General features: G+C 45.3%; 1 protein-coding gene and 1 long non-coding RNA gene across 5 annotated transcripts in view; one reads left to right on the forward strand and one right to left on the reverse strand.

Moving 5' to 3' along the window:
- The window catches only part of SH3RF2 (SH3 domain containing ring finger 2), a 151,714-nt gene extending 125,561 nt beyond the window's left edge, over positions 1–26,153 (forward strand). For 3 of the 4 annotated variants that reach the window (XM_055557137.1, XM_055557155.1, XM_055557162.1), the window contains 2 exons: positions 2,815–3,173; positions 5,162–9,378. In XM_055557137.1, coding sequence (XP_055413112.1) covers positions 2,815–3,173; positions 5,162–5,425 — 623 coding nt within the window. In that variant the 3' untranslated portion in view covers positions 5,426–9,378. Of the gene's footprint in view, positions 1–2,814; positions 3,174–5,161; positions 9,379–21,677 lie in introns of those variants that run through there. The other variant, XM_055557146.1, reaches the window with a different exon arrangement.
- On the reverse strand, positions 1,703–26,220 carry LOC129634833 (uncharacterized). The gene is made up of 4 exons (XR_008705932.1): positions 26,105–26,220; positions 19,691–19,753; positions 19,379–19,463; positions 1,703–1,838 (listed from the first exon to the last, which is right to left on the reverse strand). It is a non-coding gene; the product is annotated as an uncharacterized LOC129634833 (long non-coding RNA).
- Positions 26,221–26,561: the final 341 nt, after the last annotated feature.

Here is a 26,561-nt window from a genome sequence, read left to right on the forward strand (position 1 = left end):
TCTGAGACCCATTGTTCTATAACACATCAAATCTCTATATTTGTACACCTCTCTAGAAGATGACAAAAAGCCAAGCTAAGTCAACTTGATTTGTTCTACATCCCCTGACTTAGCCTGGGCTCTGCCACCCCTCCTTCGAATTTAAAAAAATATAATTAAAGGTGAAAATGCAGTACTAGTCAGAGCAAAGGATTCACATGTGGGGCAATATGCCACACAGGAAAATGCCCTCAGAAAATTAAAGCTATTTTCTTAGTTCTACTCTTTCTCAGTGCTTTCCAGTCGCCTGCTTGCCTACTGATCCCAGCAGTCTTACCTCTTCATTTGAGCCACTCGTGCCTCTCTCCTGCACCCTCCAGTGCCATCCTCCCCCCTCTCCCTGCAACACACACAATAAGTAATCCCACCACAATCGCCTTGGTTGGGCAAGTTACTTACTTCTTGGGTCTTCAGTTTTCTCGTTTGAAAAATGAAAATAAAAATAGCACCTATCTCATCAGAGTAATAAAAGAATCCATTTAATAGTAATGACATGGTGCCTGGCACACAATAAGCACTCAAGAAATGTTAGCTATTTTTATAGCATTAGTGTCTTATCAGTATTATCATAGCTCTTAGAATTCAGCAGATCATGTTAGGTCCACCCATAATGTGAATGTATCATTTCACTTAGTGCTGAAATGTTCACATTTATGAATGCCGAGAAGAACATCCCCATGGCAATGTTTCCCACTTCCTTTTGGACACTTCCTGTCTTCCTTTACATATATCTTGATCAACTTGGAGTTTTGACCGATTGCATTATGTGCACATGTAATAAGCTCCAATCTCTTGGAAATTAGGAACCCATAAGATAAATAGATATGGCAATAAACTGATTTTGCACTCATTTCCAAGAGCCTAAGGACAGGTCCAGGCTTCCTTGATGGCTCAGACAGTAAAGAATCCACCTGCAATGTGGGAGACCTGGATTCGATCCCTGGGTTGGGAAGATCCCTTAGAGGAGGGTATGGCAACACCCTCCAGTATTCTTGCCTGGAGAATCTCTATGGACAGAGGTGCTAGGTGGACTACAGTCCATGGGGTTGCAAAGAGTCAGACACAACTGAGCGACTAAGCACAGCACAGCAAGGACAGGTCTGCCCAGCATGGCTTTGACTTTTCTAGGTCCCCAAAGCTTTCTCTCTCTCCCTTTGCCCAAGGTGAGGCTGGTCAAGCTATCAATCTCCCCAAAGCAAAGAGAAATGACAGAGAATTGACTATGTGCACCTCACAGGGCTGTCAGTGGAAAAATAAATGTCGACATTGAAAGGTCAGACTCGTGTAAGCAGTGGCTGGCTTGCCGGCGGTGGCTGAGAATACCGACGCTCTTGAGTGAGTGTCTGCTTTTCATGTTCACACCCATCCTGATGAAGAATCACGACACAGAACACGGCCTTAGATGGGCCCTCTGTGCCAGGCACACGTAACTTTGATTCACACACGTGTCCATAGAGTGTCACAGAGGACTAACATCTCTGCTATGGCTACAGATGCTGGGAGACCCTTATGGAGAAATGACCCACAATGCGGCTCAGAGTGTCTCTCCCACTACACCCCTCAGAGTGCAATAACTTGCTGATTCTCCAGATCACCCATAGGACATGTGCTCAAGGGGTGGGGATCTCCTGTGTTCTAGAGAATTTGAGGGGAAGGAATGGCTTTCTTTTACAGAGGAGGCTCATCTCAGTTAAAAGCAAAAAAAAAAAAGGGGGGGTGGAATGAGCTCAGGGAAGTAAAAGGGGCAAAACCAAACTCCTGGACCATGCATGCATTTTTACAGTTTGCTTCTCCTTTACCTAAAAAAGAAAAAAAAAAAGTTTTCAAACATGGGGGCATTTATTATGTTCCGGGCACTATCCTAACACTTTGCATGCATCATAAAATATAATCTCACTCCAGCCCATGAGGTACTGTTGTTAGCTCCAGTTTACAACCAGAGGGTCTGAGGAGCAGGAAGGTGATGTGACTGACTGGACCCCGGTTCCTTGAGAAGAGATCAGATTCCAGAGCCTGTGTCATGGGACTTCCGAAGCTCAACCGCTCCCAACCCTAACTCGGAAATAGCCTTTCCAGATTTGCTTCCAACTACTGTCACATTTGCCCAGTACACATGGTCTCTAAATCCCACTCAGCCTTCCTCCCCACAGACCCGATGAAGAGCAGAGGTCCCCACACCACAGGCCTAATGCTTCCATCAGAACTTTCTTCAAGAAGCTGGTCAGAGTCCCCTCCCCTCTCTCCTGCCCTCTCCCTCCTGCTCATGCCTCTCGGCTGACTCATTCTTGTGAGTCTCAATGTCTGCTGTCTCTTGCGTTGCCTCTGCTTTTGTGTCCTTTTTGGTCTGCATGACATTTCTGTTCTCTTCTCACTGTGAAGCCCTGTCTTTAGTACTGTCTTCTTCATTTCCCATCTTTAAGGCCTGGAAGGAGATCATAGAAGTGTGTGTGTGTGTGTGAAAGAAAGAGAGAGAGAGAGAAAGAGAGACAGAGACAGAGAGACAGACAGAGGACAAATGGAGGTAATACACCTTCTGACACCAACCCCTACCAACATTCACCTAGCCAGTCATTGGCTGCCAGCATTGGCAAGCAGCACTAAAAAAAGAATAAGGTCACCTTTGAAAGACCCTGGGAGAATGTGAGCACAGTCAAATTGGGAAAGCACTTAACTATTCTGGGATATCAGGATGCACTGCCTACCCAGCCCCTCCTCTCCACCCCCAGCTGCTGTCAGCCGCCCCAGGGCTGATATCTCTGTCTTGTAATTCCCCAGATGGATCTCTGCAGAGACCCGTCCAGTCGGGGATCCCCACCCTAGTGGTGGGCTCCTTCAGACGCAGCCCCACCATGGTGGTCCAGCCTCAGCAGTTCCAGTTCTACCAGCCACAGGGGGCCCCCTCCTCAGCCTCCACAGTGGTGGCAGAGCTGGGACCCAAGCCCACTTCCACCGGGGAGCCTGCCATCACGTGCGTCAGCAGGGGCAGCGACACCAGGATCCACACGGCAGCCAGCTCCCTCATCATGGAAGGCAAAGAAATCCCCATCAAGAGTGAGCCTCTCCCCAAACCGCCTGCATCTGCCCCGCCCTCCATCCTGGTGAAACCAGAAAACGCAAGAAACGGCAGTGAGAAGGTAGGAGTAGGTGACATGGCGCAGCGGTAAAGAATCCTCCCGCCAATGCAGGAGACACAAGAGAAGTGTGTTCAGTCCCTGGGTTGGGAAGATCCCCTGGAGGAGGAAATGGCAATCCACTCCAGTATTCTTGCCTAGAATGTTCTATGAACAGAGAAGCTTGGCAGACTACAGTCCATGGGGGTCACAAAGATTTAGACACAACTGAACATGCATGCATGACCATGAGGTGAAGTGAGGGGGGCCTGATTCTTTAGACCCCTAACTTTGCACAGTGTCTCAGCTCCTGAGATTTCAACTTTGAATGGACAAGGAATCAAAGGAATCCTCACACACAACCTTTCCCCTCCACATCCTCATACCACCTCCATCCTCCCTGGACATGTTACTGAATCTCCTTGATGCTTCCAGAATATCTCATACATCCTACTTTCAAGGCCCAGAGGTGACTTGAGAAAGCATGGCTTTAGCCTCAGATACAATGTTGTTTTAAATTCCAGCTCTGCTGCTTGCTAGCTGGTGACTCCAGTTGAAACATTTCACCTTTCTGAGATTCTTTTGCTTAATCTGTAAAATGGCAGTACAAAGAGTCATAGCCTCACAGGATTGGAGTGGAAATTAAATGAGATGAGTAAAGTGCTTACACAGGAAATAATGTGTACCTGTTCACAGTATGGAGGAGGTAACTGAGACACAGGAAAGAGTAAGTGGCTTGTCAAGGTCACACAGAGCTAAAACTATTCAATTGACCATTATCAGGACCTTTGTGGTTCTATGGCTTTTTTTTTGTAAACGTATTATGTTCTCAATAATATCCTTGAGGAAAGAAGGATGGTGGGATGGAGGAGGTAACAAGAAAATTAGGTGACTGTTATTATTTAGTTTTGGGGCTTCCCTGGTGGCTCAGCAGTAAAGAATCTGCCTGCAATGCAGGTGACACAGGTTCAGTCCCTGGTTCAGGAAGATCCCCTGGAGAAGGGAATGGCAATCCACTCCAGTATTCTTGCCTGGAGAATCCCATGGACAGAGGAGCCTGGCAGGCTACAGTCTATGGGGTCGCAAAAGAGTCAGACATGACTTAGCGACTAAACAAACAAACAAAAGACAGGGAATGGCCAAGGTAAACACTGATTGTACCAGACAGATCCTGTAACAGGCTAGGAAAGAAGGGAGAGAGGAAAGGCTTATGCAAATGTGAGATGGTGACTCCCACACAGACAGGGAGCTGCTGATCAGCACCAGCCAACTGTTGGCAGAATGGGGCCCCGGCCCTTGTGCACCTGAGCTGTTTCATAAGAGACAGATGAAATCCTGACTTTTATATATGCAGTCTCCCAATTTTTCGTGTTAGCAGCTAAAACTCTTAAACCTTCTGTAGACAAAGTGTAGTCAGCGGTGTCTAGTTTGCTGGCTCTGCTTTGAGGATTTATAAGTTTATCACAGAACTTGATGCAGTCAGCAGGTAGGCCTCAGGGAAGAGGTATGCCTCAAGACAGGCCTTACTGGCAGGTGGAGAAGAGAGAGGGGAGGTGAACTTCTTATATTTTCTCAAAAGGATCATACCCTCTTGCCCAGGACCCTGTTCTTAGGTCAGTGATTGCCCCTTCTATTTCTGCTAGATAATCCCCATTCTTCAGTTCTTGATTGAAATAACTCTGCCTTTAGGAGGCCCTCCATGACAAGCCCCATTCCAGCTTCAATTGGATAGTCCTACCCACTCCCTTAGCATCTTATTCTTCCCCACGGGAGCACTGGTTCTCACTATCATCTTTCAGGGCAGTTCTGTTCACTCTTGGATTTGTACATAGCACCTGACAGAGTGGTGATCCCTGGGACTCTCATGCAGACACAAGTATTTGCTGGAGGAACCCATGAATGAGGCATTCCCAGAAGGGACAAGGGTAAAGGAACAACGTGAGCCAAGTCCCAGGGGGAAACAGCACAGTTCTCACACTTCAGCCATGTCCCTTTGTTCTCCTGTCTTACAGCAAGTCAAAACTGTGAGATTTCAGAACTACAGTCCTCCTCCCGCCAAACACCACACCTCCGGGAAGCCTGAACAGCCAGCCACCCCGAAGGGGTCCCAGCCTGAGGCAGCCCCCTTGGGCCCGGAGATGACCATCCTGTTCGCCCACCGAAGTGGCTGCCACTCTGGACAGCAGACAGACCTCCGGAGGAAGTCAGCTTTTAGCAAAACCGTGACCCCAGCGTCCACTGCCTCGGCCACGCAGACTGCGTTTCCCAGCAAATGAATCTACAGGCGGCTTTTCCTAGACCCCAAAGAGGTGAATTGCATTTAAATATAGTATGCCTCCACTGAGGGCGTCCTGCTGTTCTTTGGGGACTCGAGCATGGGTCCTGTTCTGCCTTGTTTAGCTCCAGGAAAGGACAGGTGGGAGCACAGATTCCTGCCTTGGCTAGGAAGGTAGACTAGGTGACCTTGCAGACGTAATGATTCAATGTCTCAAGACGACTGCCCAGACTAAGGAATGGGAGCTCATCCTGCCCACTCTCGTCCTAGTATGGAGTGTGCACTCCTCATTCCCTGTGCTCTGTGTAGAATTTCTATGATGCTCTAAAGCGGGGTTCAGCCGGGGGTCACAGTGGTAGAATGCTGGCATTACTTCTTTGACCTCAGCATCTTAGAACAGTTTCTGCCATCTTCTGGGGCCTGGATACAGGCCACTAGTAGGCACCGTATCTTTTTCCCCTCCATTGAGTCACAATCCTGGCTGCCAAGGGAGAACTTTTGGGAAGAGTATGAGACAAATGCTGTGAACATTCCAAGAACCCTCTAAACCAAAAAGAGTCAGCTCCCTGGCTTTGTTCCAGACAAGGTTAGAGAGAAAGCTGACTGCTGTCGTACTTGAAGCTTCTCAATCTGTTTGCCCACTTACAGTCCTACACAGTAGATAAGCAGGAAGCATGTACTTATGGAGAGGGTCCTGTATGGTACTATGGACCATCGTTCATCCCTGGCTCTAGACTGACTTCCCCAAGAAAACACAACATGCTTAGAAACAACTTCATAAGGGGTTTAAGTTTAGATATTCATTCTGTTTGCACTGCAAACAGTCTTTACTTCCACTGATTTCTTCTATTTGGGGCAGACTAGATGTTTCCCTGGGTTGCAGGATAAGGTTACAATATTATGGGGAAGATGGCAATCCACAGCTGGGTGGGGGTCCCTTCTAGAAGAAAGTGTCTGTAAAAGGGACTGGACAAATAAAGTTGGAGAGGAAAGGGAGTAAGAAGGAGGAGATGATGAGAATGAGAGAGAAAGACAGAGGGTTAGGGAATGAGTCAGAGAAGACCAAAGAGGAGGAGATCAACCTTAACATTCTTGGCAGGTAGGGAAAGAAGGGCGGAGTCTGCAAAGCTAGGCAACCTCACTAAGATGGGGGCTGACTGAGTGGGACAGCCAGGCAGAGCCTTGTAAATAAGGCTAAAGGGCAGCCCAGGGAGCAGAGACAATGCTGTAAGACAAACCATTAATTCTCATTAAACTTAACTGTTGTGATTTAACATTTATTGCATGCCCATCAATGTGGGCACTTCAGTGCATGAATGCCGTTTACTACTAAGCCTGGATATCATTTAAAAAAAAAAAAAAGACAAGTCTAATTAGACCTTCTCCCTGGACAGTTCTTAAAGACACTGGGATTAAAAACATTTATCTTTTACATACCAACCACACACTTGGCAAATTGAATTATCCAGACTTTTCCAGACCTTCATAAAACACAAACAAAACCATCCTCCTGCCAAGGACTACTGCACATGTCAGACCTTTGGGGTTGGTAGGGCCAATGTGGCAACACGTTCTGGTGCTTCTGAGAGATACTGACCCATGTCTAGCCACAAAATCGTCACCCCCAACTGCATGATTCAGTGAGGGGAAAACAGTCATCCAGATGGAGAAATGGAGAAAAGTCACCAAGACAGGCAGGCATCGTATGATTTGTCAAAATATGAGTACCTACCCCTCGTATTTACCCCAAAAAGTACTCGCAATGAGTTTAGCAATCTGCCCCCAGAGCAGCAGACATGTGACATGCCCAAACAACCAAATATTTACTCTGTGCCTCAGTAGCACTGGAGCCAGTTAATTTTTACCTGTTGTGGCTGAAAAGCAGGTTGTCTGTGTGTAATGAAGACACAATCCATGCCCTCCAAATGAAACAGAATATTTATTCCATTGCCCATGATCTCTATAAAGTAACCTTTCTGAGAATTGTAAGCAATACCAGACTGGCCACTCCCATTCCATCCAGCCCCCTTTGCCCTGCTCAGCAGCAAACTCCCTCCGTCCCAAACAAATCCCATCTCTGCCGAGTCACCTGAGGATTTGAAAAGGATGGTACAAGCTGAACTCACTGCCACTCTCTGTCGTTTGTTCCATCACCATGTTGGATACTACATCCTCTCCTATAATGTCCACCATAACCTTATAAGGCAAATGTAACTATTCCAATTACAGAGCCTAGGAAGCTGAGGCTTGTAGGGTAACTGCAGACAGTGGCAGAGCGAGTTTGAGAGCTGCCCTCACCCTGAGTCCAAGCTACCTAACTTCAGAGCCTAACTCAGGACTATGCTCAGTGAACCAAAAGACCATCCTTGGTGTCAGTCTACCGCCTTCAGACTCTAGAGAGGAGGCACAGTGCGGTGGTCACAGTTGTCGGCTCTGCTGCACACAGACTAGGTCCAGTCCTCATTTACCACGTGCTGGCTGTGTGATGCTGCGCAAGTTACTTGACTTCTCTAGGCTTTGTCTTCTTAAAAGCTATGATAACAGTGCCAGCCTCACTGGGTAACCGTGAGGGTTAACTGAGGTAACATAAAGTGACTGAAGTCATGCTGGTACATAGTGAATACCTGAAAAAGATTAGCCTTGAATGTTTTTAAGGAAGTGGGCTATTGAAATTCCAGGCAAGAAAGTCTAAATAAAGGCCTGCCCAAGGCTGTGGCGCTAAAAGGAGACCAAGTAACCTAGTCATGGAGGTCAAGACACAGTCTAAGCTGAGTCCTGAAGGACAGGAAAGAGTCAGGCAGGCAAAAGGATAGGAGAAAGGGTGTCCAAGCGGGCTAAGAAGCACTGGCAATGGGTTTAAATGTAGCAACCAAGTCAAGTTCTCTTGTACCCAAGCACAAAGAATCCGCTCCTGTGTGGAACATTCCAGGGATCCCAGGTGGGTGTGGAACACCTCACGTCTGAAGCCAGACATTCCTGTGAGAGCTCTATACCCTCAGCCAAGACTCGGAGTCCCTAGAAGAGGCCCGCCTTCACCCTGTGATCAGCCCTGACACCTCAGTGCAAGGAAAGCTGCTGTGGGCGGGCTGTGCTGGGGCAGGCACAGAGCGGGGGACACCTGAGAGACAAAGGAGGGGCACAACCAGTTGAGGACAGACCCTGAGGACCACACTTGAGGAAATGGTTGCCGTAAGCAGCTAGTGGTAGAGAAACCTGCCTGCCAGTGCAGGAGACCTAAGAGACCTTCAATTCCTGGGTCAGGAAGATTCCCTGGAGGAGGGCATGGCACCCTCTCCCGTATTCTTGCCTGGAGAATCCCATGGACAGAAGAACCTGGTGGGCTACAGCCCGTGGGGTTGCACAGAGTCAGACACGACTGAGCGACTGAGCATGCACACAAACAGCATCAAGGTCCTCCCTTAAAGCCTGTCTCCTTCCCGGCTCGCGTGGGACCGGCTCCCCCGCCCCCTCCCATAGACAGAGCTTCTACAGGAAGATTTTAAAGCAATGGCCCCACCTGTGACTCAGTGAGAGGCCGAACTAAATCACTGACTTCTGACTCACAGATTTCCAGCTTCCCTGGGACGTTCAGAAAGTCCATTTCATCAGGCCCGCACTCCCGATGGGCAGCCATCCGGAGGTAGCTGCGTCAAGGTCAAGATTTCAGTGAAAATGGACACTTGCTCTTCAATTTGCCTTGACCGCAGCAGCCTGTTTCACTCACTCACATGACCTGCACCTGAACTGGGCATGTTCCCCTCCAGACTGTGCTCCACTTCCTCTCAGAAGCATTCTAAACCCCTTCCACGTAGAGCTGGGTCCCCAGATACCAGCTGATCCAGGCACACACGTCTCAGGAGCATAAAGGTCCCTTCCAGGGCCCTACAGGATGCCGTTCAGTAGTTTTGGGGTGGGGACTAGGCATATGTGTTTTCGACAAGCTCCCTAAGTGATTCTGCTGCTCCTGCTAAGTCGCTTCAGTCGTGTCCGACTCTGTGCGACCCCATAGACGGCAGCCCACCAGGCTCCCCCGTCCCTGGGATTCTCCAGGCAAGAACACTGGAGTGGGTTGCCATTTCTTTCTCCAATGCATGAAAGTGAAAAGTGAAAGTGAAGTCGCTCTGTCATGCCTGACTCTTAGCAACCTCATGGACTGCAGCCTTCCAGGCTCCTCCATCCATGGGATTTTCCAGGCAAGAGTACTGGAGTGGGGTGCCATCGCCTTCTCCGAAGTGATTCAGAGGTACATAACAAATGAGAGAAAGTTCACCTTTCTTAAATGGTATAGCAGTGCTGACATTTGGCTCTGACATTCAGCAGGAATATGGTCACACTGGTTGTCAATATATTGAAAGCGTCCTGTACTGATAGGTGAATGATAAATTCTCTGAGCTTCTCAGGGCCTCTCCCTGCTCTTGCACCCTGGTTCTTTCTCCAGGTCCTCCCCATCGCTCTCCCGTCCAAAATCTAAGGCCAGCTGCAGTTGAGACCTGCAGCAATGAAACCCTTCTTCATTCTGATTAGCTGGTGCCTATGACATACTGGCAGAGAAGGCAATGGCACCCCACTCCAGTACTCTTGCCTGGAGAATTCCATGGACAGAGGAGCCTGGTGGGCTGTAGTCCATGGGGTCGCTAAGAGTTGGACAGGGCTGTAGTCCATGGGGTCGCTAAGAGTTGGACATAACTAAGCGAATTCACTTTCACTTTTCACTTTTTATGCATTGGAGAAGGAAATGGCAACCCACTCCAGTATTCTTGCCTGGAGAATCCCATGGACGGGATAGCCTGGTGGGCTGCCGTCTATGGGGTCGCACAGAGTCGGACACGACTGAAGCGACTTAGCAGCAGCAGCAGCAGCAGCAGCATGACATACTGGGCTCCCCTGGTGGCTCAGACAATAAAGACTGCCTGCAGTGCAGGAGACCTGGGTTTGACCCGTGGTTGGGAAGATCCCCTGCAGAAGGGAATGGCTACCCATTCCAGTATTCTTGCCTGGGAAATCCCACGGACAGAGGAGCCTAGGGTCGCAAAAAGTCAGACATGACTGAGCGACTAACACTTTCACTATGTCATACTGATTCTGAAATGTCTGGTTACCCTGTTGTACAGAGTAAGGCTCAGAGAGGTCACTCAGAAGTTGAGAGCACTACTATCAAGCCCAACACTCTTCCTGGCCCCCATCCTGGCCTCTGTTCAGCCCTTAACATTTGCCTTTGTAGGCCCTCAGCTGAGGCAAGGAGCTGACTTGGAGGACAGGTGAACATGCCTGTTCACCTGTCTTTTTCAGCTAAGTTTCCTAGGTGTAAATGATGCACTTCAGTGTCCTAGCTCCTCTGGTCTCATACAGGCAGGTAAGGAAGCACGTACTTTACTTCAACAAGATGAACAGGCCCGCATCTTGATCCTCTCACTGCCTCTTCACACAGGCCAGCCCCACAGTGTCCGACTCCCTGCCCGGGGAGTGAGCAGCTGAAGCAGGCAGGATAACAAGGGCCTCTCCAGCTGGGAGCATGTGCTTAACAAGCTGGGCCCTCCCGGGGTGGCAGCTGCTGCCACTGAGGCTTCTCTCACTTATGTCTTGAGCGTGAAGGCCCCAGTTCCCCCTCGGGTTGAGTGAAGAGAATGTTAGCACTTGCAGAAACCTCTTAGGTGACCATAAAAGACAGTCACTAAGCAGGCAAGACCAAGTGGGGGAATTAACTCCAGAGAGCCTTACAGCAGGTTGGCGTCATTGAGGATAAAGCTCACAAGGACGTTTTCCCTGAAATAGAACAATGTTAAATGATGATGAAGCCATCTGCTGTTTGCCAAGCTGTAGTATCGTGTCCTAGACCAGAGTAGAAACAAAATGTTCCCGGGAAGCCCTTCCGCTGATTGACCTACACTTTGACAAATGGAAGGCAGCAGAGGTGGGATCAAAGATGATGGGATGGAGGACATGGAGGAGCATTACAGATTCACCCATCCGTCCATCCAACAGCAGTTAATTCACCACGCACCCTGGCCCAGGCTCTAGGAGAGGCAACGAGGATAGAGTAAACAGGATAGATAAAATACATATGGCTCCCACAGAATGGTGTTTCTTACTACCTCTTTTCTGGATTTGGGCTCCTTTCTGCTTTTCTCCCCTTTTATACCTCTTTTCTGGATTTGGGCTCCTTTCTGCTTTTCTCCCCTTTTATAATTAAATGTCCTATAGACATAATTATATAGGATCATGAAACCAATAACCATATATCTACCACCTAGCTTTTTAAAAAACAATTGAAACTTGCTGTGTGCTTCTCCCAGTTATTCCTTCCTTCCCCACCTCCCACTTCCCTCACAACCTCTATCCTGAATCCCATGTTTATCATTCCCATGTATATATCCCACTCATGTACCATATGGAACTTTCAGCACAACTCATAGAGGTACTCAGTAAACACTAGTCAAAGAAGATATTGCAACCTGAGGCCATACACACCCAGCCTGAATATTTAAACTCCCATCTGGTTTCTGTCACTGGGACTCAAACGCTTTGATTTATTGCTGGGATTTGAGATTTTGATGCACTGGCATATCTGGTTTTGAGGCATTCGAGTTTAAAGGGGCTTTTACAAGAATTCTTCCAAGTACAGCTGCTTTAGGAGACCCTGTTGCTCCTGAATAAGGAAAATATGGGCTGTGACTGTGCCTACATTCCTTGAATATAGGGTTTTCAACACAGCTGTCCTCTGCACCTTGCCTGGAGCCTCTGGGTAGCCAACTGCAGAAACCAGAGTAGCTTCTCAGATTCTGAAACTAAAACACATCTTGCTGCTGCTGCCAAACTATTTCAAGAACTGCATGAAACGCTCAGAGAAAAATTATCTTTGTCCACAGACTACAGATCAAGAAACTGAGACTCAGGATGTTTCAGCAACTTGACTAAGGTCACATAATGAGTTTGAAATGGAAGGGAGACTACTAACTCTTTATCCAGTGATAATTGTTACCATTTACTGAGCACCTGCTGTGTACCAAGCACTGTACATGTGGCATGCCATCCAATCCTACCCAAGCCTATGATGGCAGGTACTGCTGTTATTCCATTTTAGAGAGTAGAATTATGGCCCAGAGATCAAATGATTTGTCCACGGTAACAAGGACTAGAACCCAGAACTCTTAAATCCAAACCTTAATCTTAAGTCACCATGTCCCAGGCATCCCTGGTGGCTCAGTGGTAAAGAATCTGCCTGCCAATGCAGGAGATGTAAGTTCAACCCATGACCCAGAAAGATCCATTAAAAAAAAAAGAAAAAAGAAGTCATCATGTCCCTCTTCTTCAGTAGCAACTGTAAACACACAACATGGTTGAAGTTGGAGAGGATGCAAAATGTGTGTGTTCTGCAGAAACCACAGGGATGAAAATGGAGATGGGAGTAGGGGGATGGTTTAACTCGGGGTGAAGCCCTCCCTGAGAATAAGTCTATGGGTCTTATCAACCAAGAAGTAGGGGTGGGAAAGAAGGTGACTGAGAATATTCTGTACAGAGATATCTGAGAAGCACCTCTACCCCTGTTGCAAGGGCGGCCAGACACAGCCAACTTGAAAAAGAACCAAAGCTTGCAATGTGGTTCTGGATCATTGACATCAGAACATGATGATCATTCTTCGGTCTCTAGATCTCTCCCTCTTCACCAGTCTATTTCTGGTTTTGCCTGTCCTCACTCTAAATGATATACAGTTCAGAAGAAGGGGGTCATGATTTCCAAAATGACCCCCACTTTCATCTTCTCTGTGGGAACAAGAGGGCTCACAGAGCTGACATCTTCCAGTGTTCCATGCTGATATTTATCCAAAGTTCAAAGGCAATTGCTTTGGGGGAGTAAATACACACCCACAGATGCAAGCTAATTATGCAAATAGGGTCACTGCTGGATGGACAAGAGCTGCAGTCTGGTAAAGACTAAAGCGATGCCAGCCAAGACCCGGAGAGAAAGGCAAAACACATTTGCAAAGGCCACTCTGTGTATCCTTGGTTAATGCTGTTAGAAACCGTGCTAGTGTGACCGACTGACTTGATGAAGGCCATCTGCAATGTCCGAGTTTGACTGCTGTAGGCCACACACGTCCTAGAGGCCACAGCCATCCTAACATCTTTCCCATGAAAACGAGGACTCCTCCCTGGACCATCCAAGTGGATTGTGAGAACTATTTGCAGTCAGGAGACTCTCACAAATTAGCAAAAGCAAGCTTGAAACAAAGCATAAGGAAGCAGCAAAAACACCTGAAGGACCAAAGAGGAATTCAAATAAATATCACCTTCAAAGGATCGTACCTGGATTCCCACCCCATTCTTGCCTGGTTCACTGGGAGATGTTTTTCTTCTCTGTCTAGAAGAGACCCAAAGGACCACAGTCCCTGAGGAAGACATGGCAGTCACCACTCAAGAGTGATGGCAGCAGCTTCCATGACAAAGGACAGAGCGGTCAGACAGACAGAGGGGCTCATACTGTTTGGAAGGGAAGGCTTCTTTTAGATATCAGAACCACATTTCCAAATACTCCATCCTGCACGTTCTATTTATAAATTGAATTCTTTTTTAAGCTTACATTCATTTTAGGTTGGCAAATTTGATAGCTTGGACCTTCTTCATGGAAACCTCCAGTAAAGAACTAAATTTTAAAACCTCAGACAACAGGGATTTGGGGGTAGCTATTCTAGCTGTGTTCCCAATCCACTGGAACTTAACAAGATATGGAGAAACAACAAAACATAATAGCTAGAGTGGTGGGTTTTGGAATCAGATTATCTGGGGTTTGGTCCCAGCTTGTCACTTACTAGTTATGTTTCCTTTGGCAAATGACTAAAGCAACTCGGAAAAGTTACACCACCTCCCTAAACCTTTTTCATCTATAAAATGGGAATCAGAATCTCCGCCTCACAGGATTCTCAGAAGGATTAAACGAGATCCTGCATGTACAGCCCCAGTTGTGGTATGCAGTACATCAAAGTATTCAATAAACGGTAGCTATTACCCATACATACATAGAGAGGCACAATTCAGAAATGGAGTATAAGAAAGAGCTAGTCTCGATCAAACAGACAGATGTGCGAGAGAGGAGTGATAAAGAAGTGGGGTTTTTTGTTTGTTTTTATTTTTTTTAATATGAACCATTTTTTATTTTTATTGCTTCCCTGGTGGCTCAGACAGTAGTCTGCCTGCAATCAGGGAGACCAGGGTTTGATCCCTGGGTTGGAAAGCCCCCCTGAAGAAGGAAATGGCAATCCACTCCAGTATTCTTGCCTGGAAAATCCCATGGACAGAGGAACCTGGCAGGCTACAGTCCATAGGGTTGCAAAGAGTCAGACACAACTGAGCAAAATCACATATTTAATTTACTACAATATTGGTTCTGTTCTGTGTTTTCAGTTTTTTGGCAACAAGGCATATGGGATCTTAGCTCCCCAACCAGGAATCGAACCCATACCCCCTACATTGGAAGGCAAAATCTTAACCACTGGACCAGCAGGGAAGTCCTAGAAGGAGTGTTTTAGTTGTCAGGAGAGCTCCACTGAGCAGGAAGAGATTCTGAAAGGCGGTAGCATGGAGAATGGCTATTACATAGAGAGGAACCACCTGGGTTTTAGAATCACACGTCCCTGGGCTCAGATCCTACCACTTCGTGGCTGTCTAATCTTGAACCAAGTTAACTAACCTCTCCGAGACTTTCTTTACTCATCTGAAGAGTGAAAACAATAATCAGCACTTCACAAAGTAATTGGGAAGATGAAGTGAGACATATAGGACAGGTGCTGGTGTGCAAAAGGGACCCTAGCAGTGAATTTTGTAGTTATGACAAAGGCGTGATGGCAAGATCAGGAGAAATGCTAGAATAAGAATAGATCCTTCTAGCTGCCATTCATTCATTACATATGTACTAAATGCCAGGTATTGGTCTAATCTCTTAGAGCAGGGGTCCCCAACCTCCAGAATCTATCTAATGCCTGATGATCTGAGGTAGAGCTTGTAATAATAGTGGAAATAAAAGTGAAAGTCACTCAGTCATGTCTGACTCTGTGACCCCATGGACTATAGTCCATGGAATTCTCCAGGCCAGAATACTGGAGTGGGTAGCCAGTTCCATTCTCCAGGGGATCTTCCCAACACAGGGATCAAACCCAGGTCTCCCACATCGCAGACGGATTCTTTCCAAGCTGAGCCACCAGGGAACCCAAATAATAGTGGAAATGAAGTGCACAATAGATGTAATGCACTTGAGTCATCCCAAAACGATCCCCCTGCACCTAAATCATGGAAAAATCATCTTCCACGAAACTGGTCCCTGGTATCAATAAAGGTTGGGGGCCACTGCCTCAGAGGCTTGTTACAGGGAGGTCACAAACATTGTGAGTCAGGTGACCTAGATTCAAATCCAGACTCTGCGTTTCTTCCCTGTATTACCACGGGGAAGTCATTTAATCTTCCCAACCTTTAGTCCCCTTGTTTGTAAAATGCAGGTTCTAATTGTGCTTTCTTTGATGGTTAGGTGGGGATTAAATGAGATAAGGGGCGTGAAGTCACTAACACCATGCCCAGCTCATAGAAAACACACTGTGACGTTAGCTGTCATGACTATTTACGTGCATTTTCGCACTTAACCTTCACAACAATCCTGTGAGTTGGGTGTTATTGTCCCCTATTTATAGATCAAACAGATCTGAGGCTCTGAGGATCAATCACTTGTCTGAGGTCACAGAAAGGAAGCAGTGAGGCTGGCTCTGCAAGCCTAGAAAATTTCAGCTTCTTTGTTCTTTTCACTTTTCAGATCAGCTGGTGAATGGTGCCAGGGTTGAGGCAATATGACAGTTATTTTTAAAAGCATCTCATGCCATAACCCTCATCAGTCCTTTGTCTTCTGGTTGTCCCTACACCTTACCTCCCATCTGTTGAAGGCCTGAGGTTTAAGGTTGTCTATGACCCTGAATGCAGCTAGTGAGCACCTTGGTGCGGCCTCTCTGGGGACTTGCAGCCTCACAAGGTTGACAAGGTTTATGAAATGTCCATTCTGATTTGCAAACAGGTCTGACACAGACATGCTTCCAGCTGGCTGGTGATTTTGATAACAACCCCTCCTCCTCAGTGCCAATTAACAGAAATTAAATGTCCCTGGCACACTTTGTAATTCAGGAAATGTATGTGCTGATTAGTTAAACCCCTGCTGGACATGCCATTATGACCAAGGGGCTCCAGGCCAACATCCCAGCTCTCACTCCATCTCCATTTAAAGTCACAGAATGTTTTCTTCCTGGGTAGAAATCAATGTCACCTCATTCACTTATTCATTCATCTTCATTCAACAAATATTGATTGAGCATCCACTGTGTGTGAGGTTTTGTTCCATACACTTCACAACAGTGAACAAAGCAAAGCAAGTAATACTCCTGCCTTCATGAAGGGCAATAAATGGAAAATGATTAAACACACAGGATTATTTCTATATGACAGATGCTATGAAGGAAACAAACTGGTGGGACAGACAATGACTGGAAGGTATGAGTGACATTAGGTAGAGTGGACAACAATGTTTCTCCAAGGAAGCCAGCTTCCTTGATTCCTGAGATTCGAAGACTGAGAAGAACTCAGACATGCACAGTGACGAGATGAACAGGAACAAGCTCAAAGTGTCAAGGAAATTCATTCATTTATCAAACACTTTTGGTCATCAATCAATTATGTGTTGAATGAACAATTGGAGAATAAATGAATCCTCCCTTTTCCTGCCAAGAAGGATCTTCACAGGAAGAATGAACTTAAAGGAGATGCCACAAACTTAGAGGCAATTTGCTTCCCTTTTCTCTGGCCCCATTTCATCCCTCAAACAAGGGGCTTGGATCATGTATTAGCATTCCAGGACTGCAGGATCATAAAAACTCACCTTCTAAAGGGACTGGCCCTCGCAGCTCCTTAAAGCCATGACTCTGCAGCACGCAAAAAGCAATCTCATTTTTCTAAGTGGTCAAATGGTTGTTTGGAATTATGTAGACAAGGCATGAAATGTCATCTGCTTTGTTATCATTAGGATACATTTATTGAATTCCCACGCCCACTTACTCATTCTGAGAATACTTATTATCAGTTGCCAGCCTCTTCCCTCCCTTCCTCCTTCCCCCTCCCCACCCCCAGCTCCTTCACCCTCTTTCGCTCTCCTCTCTCTGGCATAGCAATGAACAGCCCAGGCTATAGAATCAGAACACCCGTTGTACCTCAAATGTGACTCACTATGTCACTCTGGGTAAGTCATTTCACCTCTCTGAGTCTCAGTTTTCTCATCTATATAGTAAGAAGAATAATAGAGGCCATCTCATGACAATCATATAAAGTATAATAAATACTGAGCCACTGTTATCCTCATTTTGTTGATTAGGATATAAGATTTTAATAACTCTATTTAGGTTTTTAAGGCAAAAGAAACTCCAGTAATGAGTGTGATCATGAGCCAGTTTAATGGTCTGTATCCATTTAATGGTCTGTATGGTTTTCCGTTCTTTGAGATGATCAAGAAGCAGGATTTTAATACATAACCTTGAAGAGGTTTCTTAATTTATAGTAATACTTTTGAGCCAATAATGAGAGACAGACCCCCTGCCTTGTGCCAGACACTCTTTTATGTGCTTTACTTATATTGACTGGTATTTTTAAATTTTCCTCTTTTGTTTATTTTTAATAGGAAGATAATTACTTTACAGTGTTGTGTTGGTTGCTGCTGTACAACAATGTGAATCAGCTGCGTGTATACATATGTCCCCTCCCTCTTGAGCCTCCCACCCCCCATCCCACCCCTTTAGGTCATCACAGAGCACAGAGCTGAGCTCCCATTAGCTATCTGTTTTACACACAGATATATGTAGTGTATATGTCAATCCTACTCTCTCATTTCGTCCCACCTTCTTTCCCCACTGTGCCCACAAGGCCATTCTCTACATCTGCATTTCTATTTGAACCTGAAAATAGGTTCATCAGCACCATTTTTCTAGAACAAGACAAGGGTGCCCACTCTTGCCACTCTTACTCAAAATAGTTCTGGAAGTCTTAGCCATGGCAATGAGAGAAGAAAAAGATATATTGACTGATTTTAAAATCTCACCATAACCAGACAAAGTAAACACTATCACTATGTCCATTTTACAGATAAGGAAACTAAGACCTAGAGAGATTAAGTAGTTTCCATGGGGTCACACAGCTGGGACTTGGTGGAGCTTGGGAATAAAGCCAGGCAATTGGACTCTAGTGTTCACTGGAAGCTGCTTGCCACCTCATTTAAGATGAGACACCAAAGTTTTCCTGCAGACACCAGGGTTTTCTACTTCAATAGACCTGTCCCCTGATCACTTAATAAACAAAGAATCATCACCTGCCAATCCTAAAGCCCCTGGCCTGTAGACACAGGACTGATATGAGCTGCTACCCGGTACAGCACAATGCCAGCCACAGGTAAATTCACACCTCCTGCCACTGATGGGATTTTGAGGTGTCTATTAAGATGTCAGTGGATCCTAGAGTTGAAGTTCTTTCTATATCACTTAGCACAACCTGGAAGGTCAGATTCATGTGGCAGTCAGCCCTCCATTGGCAGTTACTTCCTATCACTACCCTGTCCCTGTGCTGACTCTCAGAAATGCTACATCACAATAAAGGTACTTGAAGAGCTAACAAACTGCTACTACTCCCTTGAGATCAAGAAGCAGTCAACTCAAATCACCTTACCTGAAGTTTCAGAGGGATATGCCCCCAGCTGCTGATGTCAGGCCTGATGTGCAGACCAAACCAGTCATTTCTGGGCCCACTGTGATAGCTATGGGTTGACCCATCTCTAAAGGCAGGTGCCCAGCATCAGAGCCGGTACCCACTTAGGCAAAGATAAAAGAAGCAGGATATGACTAACACAGGCACTTTCCCTTTTAAGGACTAAAAGTTGTGAACTTACTTGGTGATCCAGTGGTTAAAACTCTATGCTTCCAATGAAGAGGGCATGAGTTCAATCCCTGGTCAGAGAACTAAGATCCCGTTTGCTGTATGGCATGGCCAAAAAAGATAATAATAAAAAATTTTTAAATAATAAATAAATGTTGTGAACAGCAAGCTGAAACTCCTGCCCACATTTGGGGGTGGACAATGGAGACAGTGTAACTCCAGATCCTATGTAACTTATTATCTTGATGGGAGGCAGACTCTGTATTTATGCCTGCTTCTCCCTCTGAATAGGAAGCAGCCCCATTAAGCCCCTCATGGCTCTTACCTGCTGTTACGGAGAGTGAAGCATGTCAACAAAGGAGTAAGGCCCGCAATTCACTGGCAGGCCCTGAGAGGGTAAAGAAGTTCAGTGGTTAGCCCAGATGTGGCTGCCTGCTTGAAAGCTCAGCCTCCTTCAGTACACTCTGTCTCTGTAACAACAAATCATAGTTTGGCCTTTCAAGAGTTGGGAGTTCGAGTCAGACTCCCCAGATTGCTGTTTCCCATAAATTTTGCTTGCAAGATCCAACTGTCCCATGTCACCCTGAAAAGAGTGAGGCTGTGATCATCACTAAAGTTTCCCCAAAGAGAAAACTGGCCTGTTAAATCAGCAGGAGTCCTTGGATAGAAAAGAAATCAGGCTCCAAAGGAAAGCCATTGGACAGGAAATGGAAAATTCCCTCTCCTACTTATTTCCTGTTTTACTGGGTTTTCGTGGAACTCACTTGTGGACAAACCCTGAGCCTGGGTCTTTTAGAAAACAAGTCTTTCTCAATGTTCTGGGACCACTTTCCCATTACCCTCTTAGTTTTCTCCTGTCCCCCTTCAGCATAGTCAGTTGGGACTTCATTTGCGTCCAGAAGGGCCAAGAGCCAAGCACTGGCAGCAAAGTCGTAGAGAGCAGCCAGCTCCTGTGATGCCCATCCAAACCGCCTGCCCTCACCTGGACAAGGGAAAGCCAGAAGTGTTGGTTGCACTTCCTCCTGAATGTGCTCAGGAAGAGAAGAGGCCCCGAAGAGGCCCCAAGGGACACACAGGGAGGGGAGGACATTGGCCACATGTGTGGGGGTGATAGGGATGCAGGTTGAGTTTGGAAATCAAAATACAATATTTCAGGCTTTGGAGAACTTCTAAGGCCTTGTAAATTTTAAATTATTTGAAATAATTTCAGATATCTAGAAATGTTGCTAAAAATGTACAAGGGATTCCTGTATACCCTTCATTACTAGGTTCCCTAGATATTAACATTTTCCTATGTATGTTTTGACCCTCGCTCTTTTAAATATGTATATACATATATACTAATTAAATGTCAAATTAAAATTTAATATAAATTATATATATAATCTTTCCAAACCATTTGAGAGCAAGCTAAAAATGTTCATTTTCCCCTAAAATATTTCAGTGTGTATTTTCTAAAAACAGGGATGTTTTTATAAACCACAATATAATTCCAAAATCAAGAAATTAATATTGATATGGCACTATTAACTAATCTACAGCTCTTATCCAATTGTCCTATTCCTTTACAGAGAATAAAGGTTTTAATGTCCTGTCTAGGATCCCATCCAGGACCACACATTTGTCTCTTTAGTTTCTTTTCATCTGTAACAGTTCCTTGAGTCATTGTCTGCTATGATCCTGGCATTTCAAAGAACATAGGCCATTTATTTTAGAGAATGTCTCTCACTTAGGGTTTGTCTGGCATTTCTTCATCAATAGATTCAGATTGTTCATTTTTGGCAGTAATGGATAATAATCCTTACAAGTAATCAAATAGGAATCCTTGAGTCTATACTATATACATTGAGTAATGAGAGAGAAGGAAGAGCTCTGCCTGACAGTAGAGTCCCAGCTAAAAATATAGAAGGAATGATGGAATTTTTTTTTAAATCACCATTTGGTAACCACTACAGTAGCAACTGGCTTGGGCAAGAGTCACCCATGGATATTAAAAGTAGTGGGTAAAAGCCTGAAGAGCTCAGAGTATCTCCTCCAAAGATACTTATTAATCTAAAAATGGAAAATAGCAACTTGATAGTGGAGAACGCTGGTAAACAACCACCTTAACCCAAAGATCAAGTTAGCATCCACAGAAATGGGAAAATAGAGAGTATGTGTCTCCTGATATGATGAATGGAGAACACTGTATCTCTCTTGTGAAATTAAAAGACATACTCCTGCCCAAACTACTTAAAATTGTTAAAGAACTGTAGTTGGAACCGGGCTGCATTTACACACAATAGATTCTGAAATCCTTTTCACCTTCACAGATCCTGCCTTGGAAATCTTCCTTGGAGGAGTAGTAATAATGGGATACTGAAGAGAACAAACCGTCTGCTTGGATGGAAACTCCTTGGTGCAGAGTTCTGGGCCATGTGATACTCCCTGGACATCAGGGACGCTACAGGAATACCAATAGGCTGGCCTCCAAGACAGAAGGGGAATAGGAGAAAAAGTAAATCTGTCTTCCCACAATATCAATGGGTGGTGGGCCAGGCTGGAGGAAACACACAAGCCATGTGACATTACAGGTTACACAAGACCCTTGGCCCTCCTGTTTTTCTGTTCTGCTGTCAAAGCCAAATTTCCCCTTGCCAATTTCTCACACCTTGGCACCTAACCGACAAATGAAAAGACCAGACATCAAATGCCTCCCAGAGTTGTGTCTATCCTGTCACTCCAGCTTGGTTTAGAGCAATGCAGTGGGGTGGTATCATATTCTCCTCTCAGGTGTTCAAGCCAGAGAAGCCAGGGTTCCTTCACAATGTCCCCAGCCTTCACCTCCTCCCTTGACCACACACGCTGCATCACTCCACCACATCTGCATTCTTTTCCATTCCAATTCCATTCTGTCTTTTCACCCTGATACTTTCTGATCCAGAGAGTTTTTGTTAGAAGCCCCACAGCATTGGCTTTATCTGCCAAAAGGTAAGTGAGGAGGCAAGAGGCACAATGAGACTACAGAAAGGCTAATGCAGTAATGACAGCTCCTTCTCACACATGGTCTGTGAGGCTGCCACCAGTTGTCAGTCATCTCTTTTCTCTCAACTACCATGACTAAATGTTGGTTCAATTTTCTCTGGTGTGAATTCGGGTTTGGTTGGCTGCTGTTTAGAGTTGGAAGCAATGAATATGGAGATGCTGCCTTCAGATTCTGGAATCTACTTGTTACAACCATGAAGCCCTACAGCTCACCTATAGATAGGTTTCAATGACTTCACTTTTCAGGGCACTCACAGAATGTCAGAGTTGGGAGGAATTTTAATTTTATAGATGATATACCAAAACGTTAGGTATAGGCAAGCTGTCCACACAAAAGCAAGTTGTATAAACTGGGTTGGGGAAAACAATACAACTTTTAATTCCCAAAAAACATTAGTTCACGTTGGCTAATTATAAATATGTCTTCAAGGCTCTCTCATTCAGATTTGCTTCTTCTTAGACTGGCCGTGGAGAAGGCAACGGCACCCCACTCCAGTACTCCTGCCTGGAAAATCCCATGAACGGAGGAGCCTGGTGGGCTGCCATCTATGGGGTCACACAGGGTTGGACACGACTGAAGCAACTTAGCAGCAGCAGCAGCAGCAGCAGACTGGCCTCTGCCTCTCACATTTAGAACAGCAAGAAAGCACCACTCCCAATATTTACACATGCTGTTTTTTTCATCTCTGGAATCTTTTCACAGCTTACAGTTTCATGGAGGGTTTCATGAAGATTTAGCTTTTTCTTTGAACCTGCTTAGCCAGTAAAACAGATATTTTTTCCCCAAAGCACAAATTAAAGAAACTGATTTGTTCCCACCCAAATTCAGAAGCTTAAGAAAAGCTCCCCCATTCCCTAAAGTTTTCATCTCTGGACTGTCAGCTTCAGAATATAGATTTCAAATGGCCATGAGTCAAAAGTGGTGGAGGTATGCGGAGGCAGATTCAGATGAATTTGAGTGATTAGAATGAGGTCAGGCCAGAAATCCACCTGAGAATAGTTTGCTAATCATTAGTTCTGAGTTTCATCTTCTGGAATTGTTGCTTCTTATATTGGGTCAGGGAGAGGGTATTGTTTAAAGGAAAAAAAGAAAGAGAAAACTTCACCTTTCCATGCAAATATCAGCAGATAATCTATAGACTCTTGTGTCTCTGCTTGTTTTTTCAGTACAGTGTTTTTTAATAGACCAACAGAGAATCTTTATGAGGTAATATGTATGTGAATAATGTTTATAGAAGGGGTATTACATGTTAGTCATTATGAACAATTGTGTAAATAAACCTTAGACATGTAAAATATATTATAAAAATTATGTTATAGGGCCAGGGACACTTTTCATATCTTTGTTCTAAAACAAAGAGAGTTACAGGGCTGGCAGCTTATTTCTTTGTTAGTATATGCCACTAGAAAGCCAAAAGGTGTGGTGGGGTTTCATGTGTTTATTTTCTGGTTTTGTAATTTATAATGATCTGAATGGATTACTTTGAAATGGCTGTTGCTTATGTATGGGTGTTGTTTGCCCACAAGGAGTTATCAGAGATCCTTTCCACATTTTGTATCTTAGAAAATCAAAAGGAATTTTCTAGTGAGAGGAAAAATACATAGAAGAAGCCTCCACTGTTGGGTAACTCAGATTTGTACCACTGACAGTGTCTAGTAAGTCCAAGGAAATAGACAGCTTAAGATCAAGGTTGTTGTCTTTCACTTAAACACTGGATGTTGGATAACTTTTCTCCTGGGAAGGAAGCACAAATTTTTGTTAATTTCTTTCTTCATGGACTTGACAAGTTCTAGGGGAAATCAGAAGTCATGGCCCTTAAGCCACCTTGCTTCAGGACAACTCTCTACCATCCATTTTCAAAGAACCATCCGTGTATTAATTCTGTTTGATATTCCATGATTCATTGGCAGACTCAACGCTTTTAGAGCCCAGAGTTTTACTTTTTTGGATTTGTGGCTCTAAAGAAGTGCTAAGTTTGCTCTACCGCCCAGGCTGATCAGAAGCAGCAAAGGGAAAGCAGTGGGGGTGGAGGGGGGCTTCCTTGTGGAGAGGTTCACTCACACTTCTAACCACCTCTGACCACAGCTGAGAGAAGCTCTGGGCCCATAGCCAGTGCACGATATGCCATCTACTCTTCACACAGCGAGGGGTCATCATGTGAGAGTGGAGAGGTCACCCCAGTCTCCTTTGCCAAAATTTCATATTGTTCCCAGCTATAAGCTTGTGAAACGCAGTATGTGTTTTCGGTCAAAACAATAAAAGAGGTTTATTTTTCACTTAATAGACTCATCCCTCAGGCCTGGTGTTTTTTTGTTTTTTTTTTTTTTCAGTAGCTGACTTGGAGAGGGGAGTACTTTATCATGTATTAAATGTCAACACTGAGCCTTTTATTGTTCCCAAAGGGTTTTGGCTGCTGGCAGCTTCCCTGCACACCCAAAAGCAGGGCTGGGAGGAGAGGAGTGACTCTGTCAGACAGGAATTGCCTATTTTCAGTGGGGATGACTGGAGGCAGAGTGAGTGACACTTCCTTTCCACGCTCCCCAGGCTGAGTTCACCTCCTTAGAACAAATCCCGGTTTGTAAAACCACAAGGGGGCCAAGACAGCCTCTTGGCCAGAAACTTTCTCTGCTTGCTTAGTGCACAGCCTCAAGAGTCTGACTGCCTGTCACCTGCTAGCTGTGTGGCCTTGGGCAAGTTACTTAATCTCTCTGTGGTTCTTGTCTGGAAAATGGAACTATAATAGCAGTTTCCTGAGGAATATTAAGGATTAAATGTCCTAAAATATGTAGAGTGATTTGAATAGTGCCTGGCGCATACAAGCACTCAATTCATGTTTTACCACCTTCATAATATTTGCCCTATCCACCAACCATTTATATTATCGTTTACTTAATGTTCCTCTTCTAATTAACTTAATTTTAATCTAAAACTTGATAGAAAACTTTATATCCCAACTGTAAATGGAAAAGTATATCATTTACTATCAATATAAGGTAATAGTAATAGTAGCTAGCTAATATTTACCAAGTCCTTGCTCCTTTCTGAACATTGAGCTAAGTGTCTTGACTAGTTAAAATCCTCACAACCCTGTGAAGTTAGTACTGTCATTTTACAGAGGAAGACACTGAGGTACTGACAGATTTGCAAATTTGCCTGTAGTTACACAATTAGTAAATAAAGGAGGCAGCTCAGCTTCAGACCCCACGGTCCTCAGCACTGCTCTATGCTGCCACGCTAACAAAAACAAGAGTATTCTACTCACGTGGTAGATGGTGAGTGAACTAGTTTCCTACGGCTGCTGTAACAAGGAACCACAAACCTGATGGCTTAGAACAACGTAAATTTATCCTCTCACAGTTCTGGAGGCTGGAAGTCCAAAATCAAGATGTTGGCTGGGCAGTGCTCCCTCTGAAACCTCTAGGAGAAGATATTCCCTTGTCTCTCCCAGCTGATGCTAAAGCTGAAGCTCCAATACTTTGGCCACCTGATGTGAAGAGCTGACTGATCGGAAAAGACCCTGATGCTGGGAAAGATTGAGGACATGAGGAGAAGAGGGCAACAGAGGATGAGATGGTTGGATGGCACCACCAACTCGATGGACATGAGTTTGAGCAAACTCCAGGAGACAGTGAAGGACAGGGAAGCCTGGCGTGCTGCAGTCCATGGGGTGGCAAAGAGTTGGACACAACTTAGCAACTGAACAACAGCTCCTACCTTCAGGTACCCCCAGGCACTCCTTGTTTTGTGGTAGCATCACTCCAGTCTCTGCCTCCATCTTCACACAGCTGTCTTCTCTCTGTGTGTCTCCACCTTTGTGTCTCATCTCCTCTTGTAAGGACAATAGCTATACTGGGTTAGGGCCCACCCTAATGACTCATCTTAATTACATTTGCAAGACTATTTCCAAATAAGGGCACATTCACATATACCAGGAGTTAGGACTTAAACATATCTTTGGTAGGAAGGGGTTGGGGGAGGGGCACAATTCAACAGCTGCCCACCTAAGGCCTTGAGTCTGGGGCTAAAGATTTACACGTGCTGGGGAGTTGTTCAAAGTCAGCAACAAGCTGAGGCTCTCTCCTTTATGCAGTCAGGATTGAAGGAGCCAGGACAAAGGAAGGACAATGCTCCTATATTACAGTGGTGTTCAGGGCCCAGTCCAGGTCCTATG

Source organism: Bubalus kerabau, chromosome 1, assembly GCF_029407905.1.
Source record: "Bubalus kerabau isolate K-KA32 ecotype Philippines breed swamp buffalo chromosome 1, PCC_UOA_SB_1v2, whole genome shotgun sequence".
NCBI classification, from domain to species: domain Eukaryota; kingdom Metazoa; phylum Chordata; class Mammalia; order Artiodactyla; family Bovidae; genus Bubalus; species Bubalus kerabau.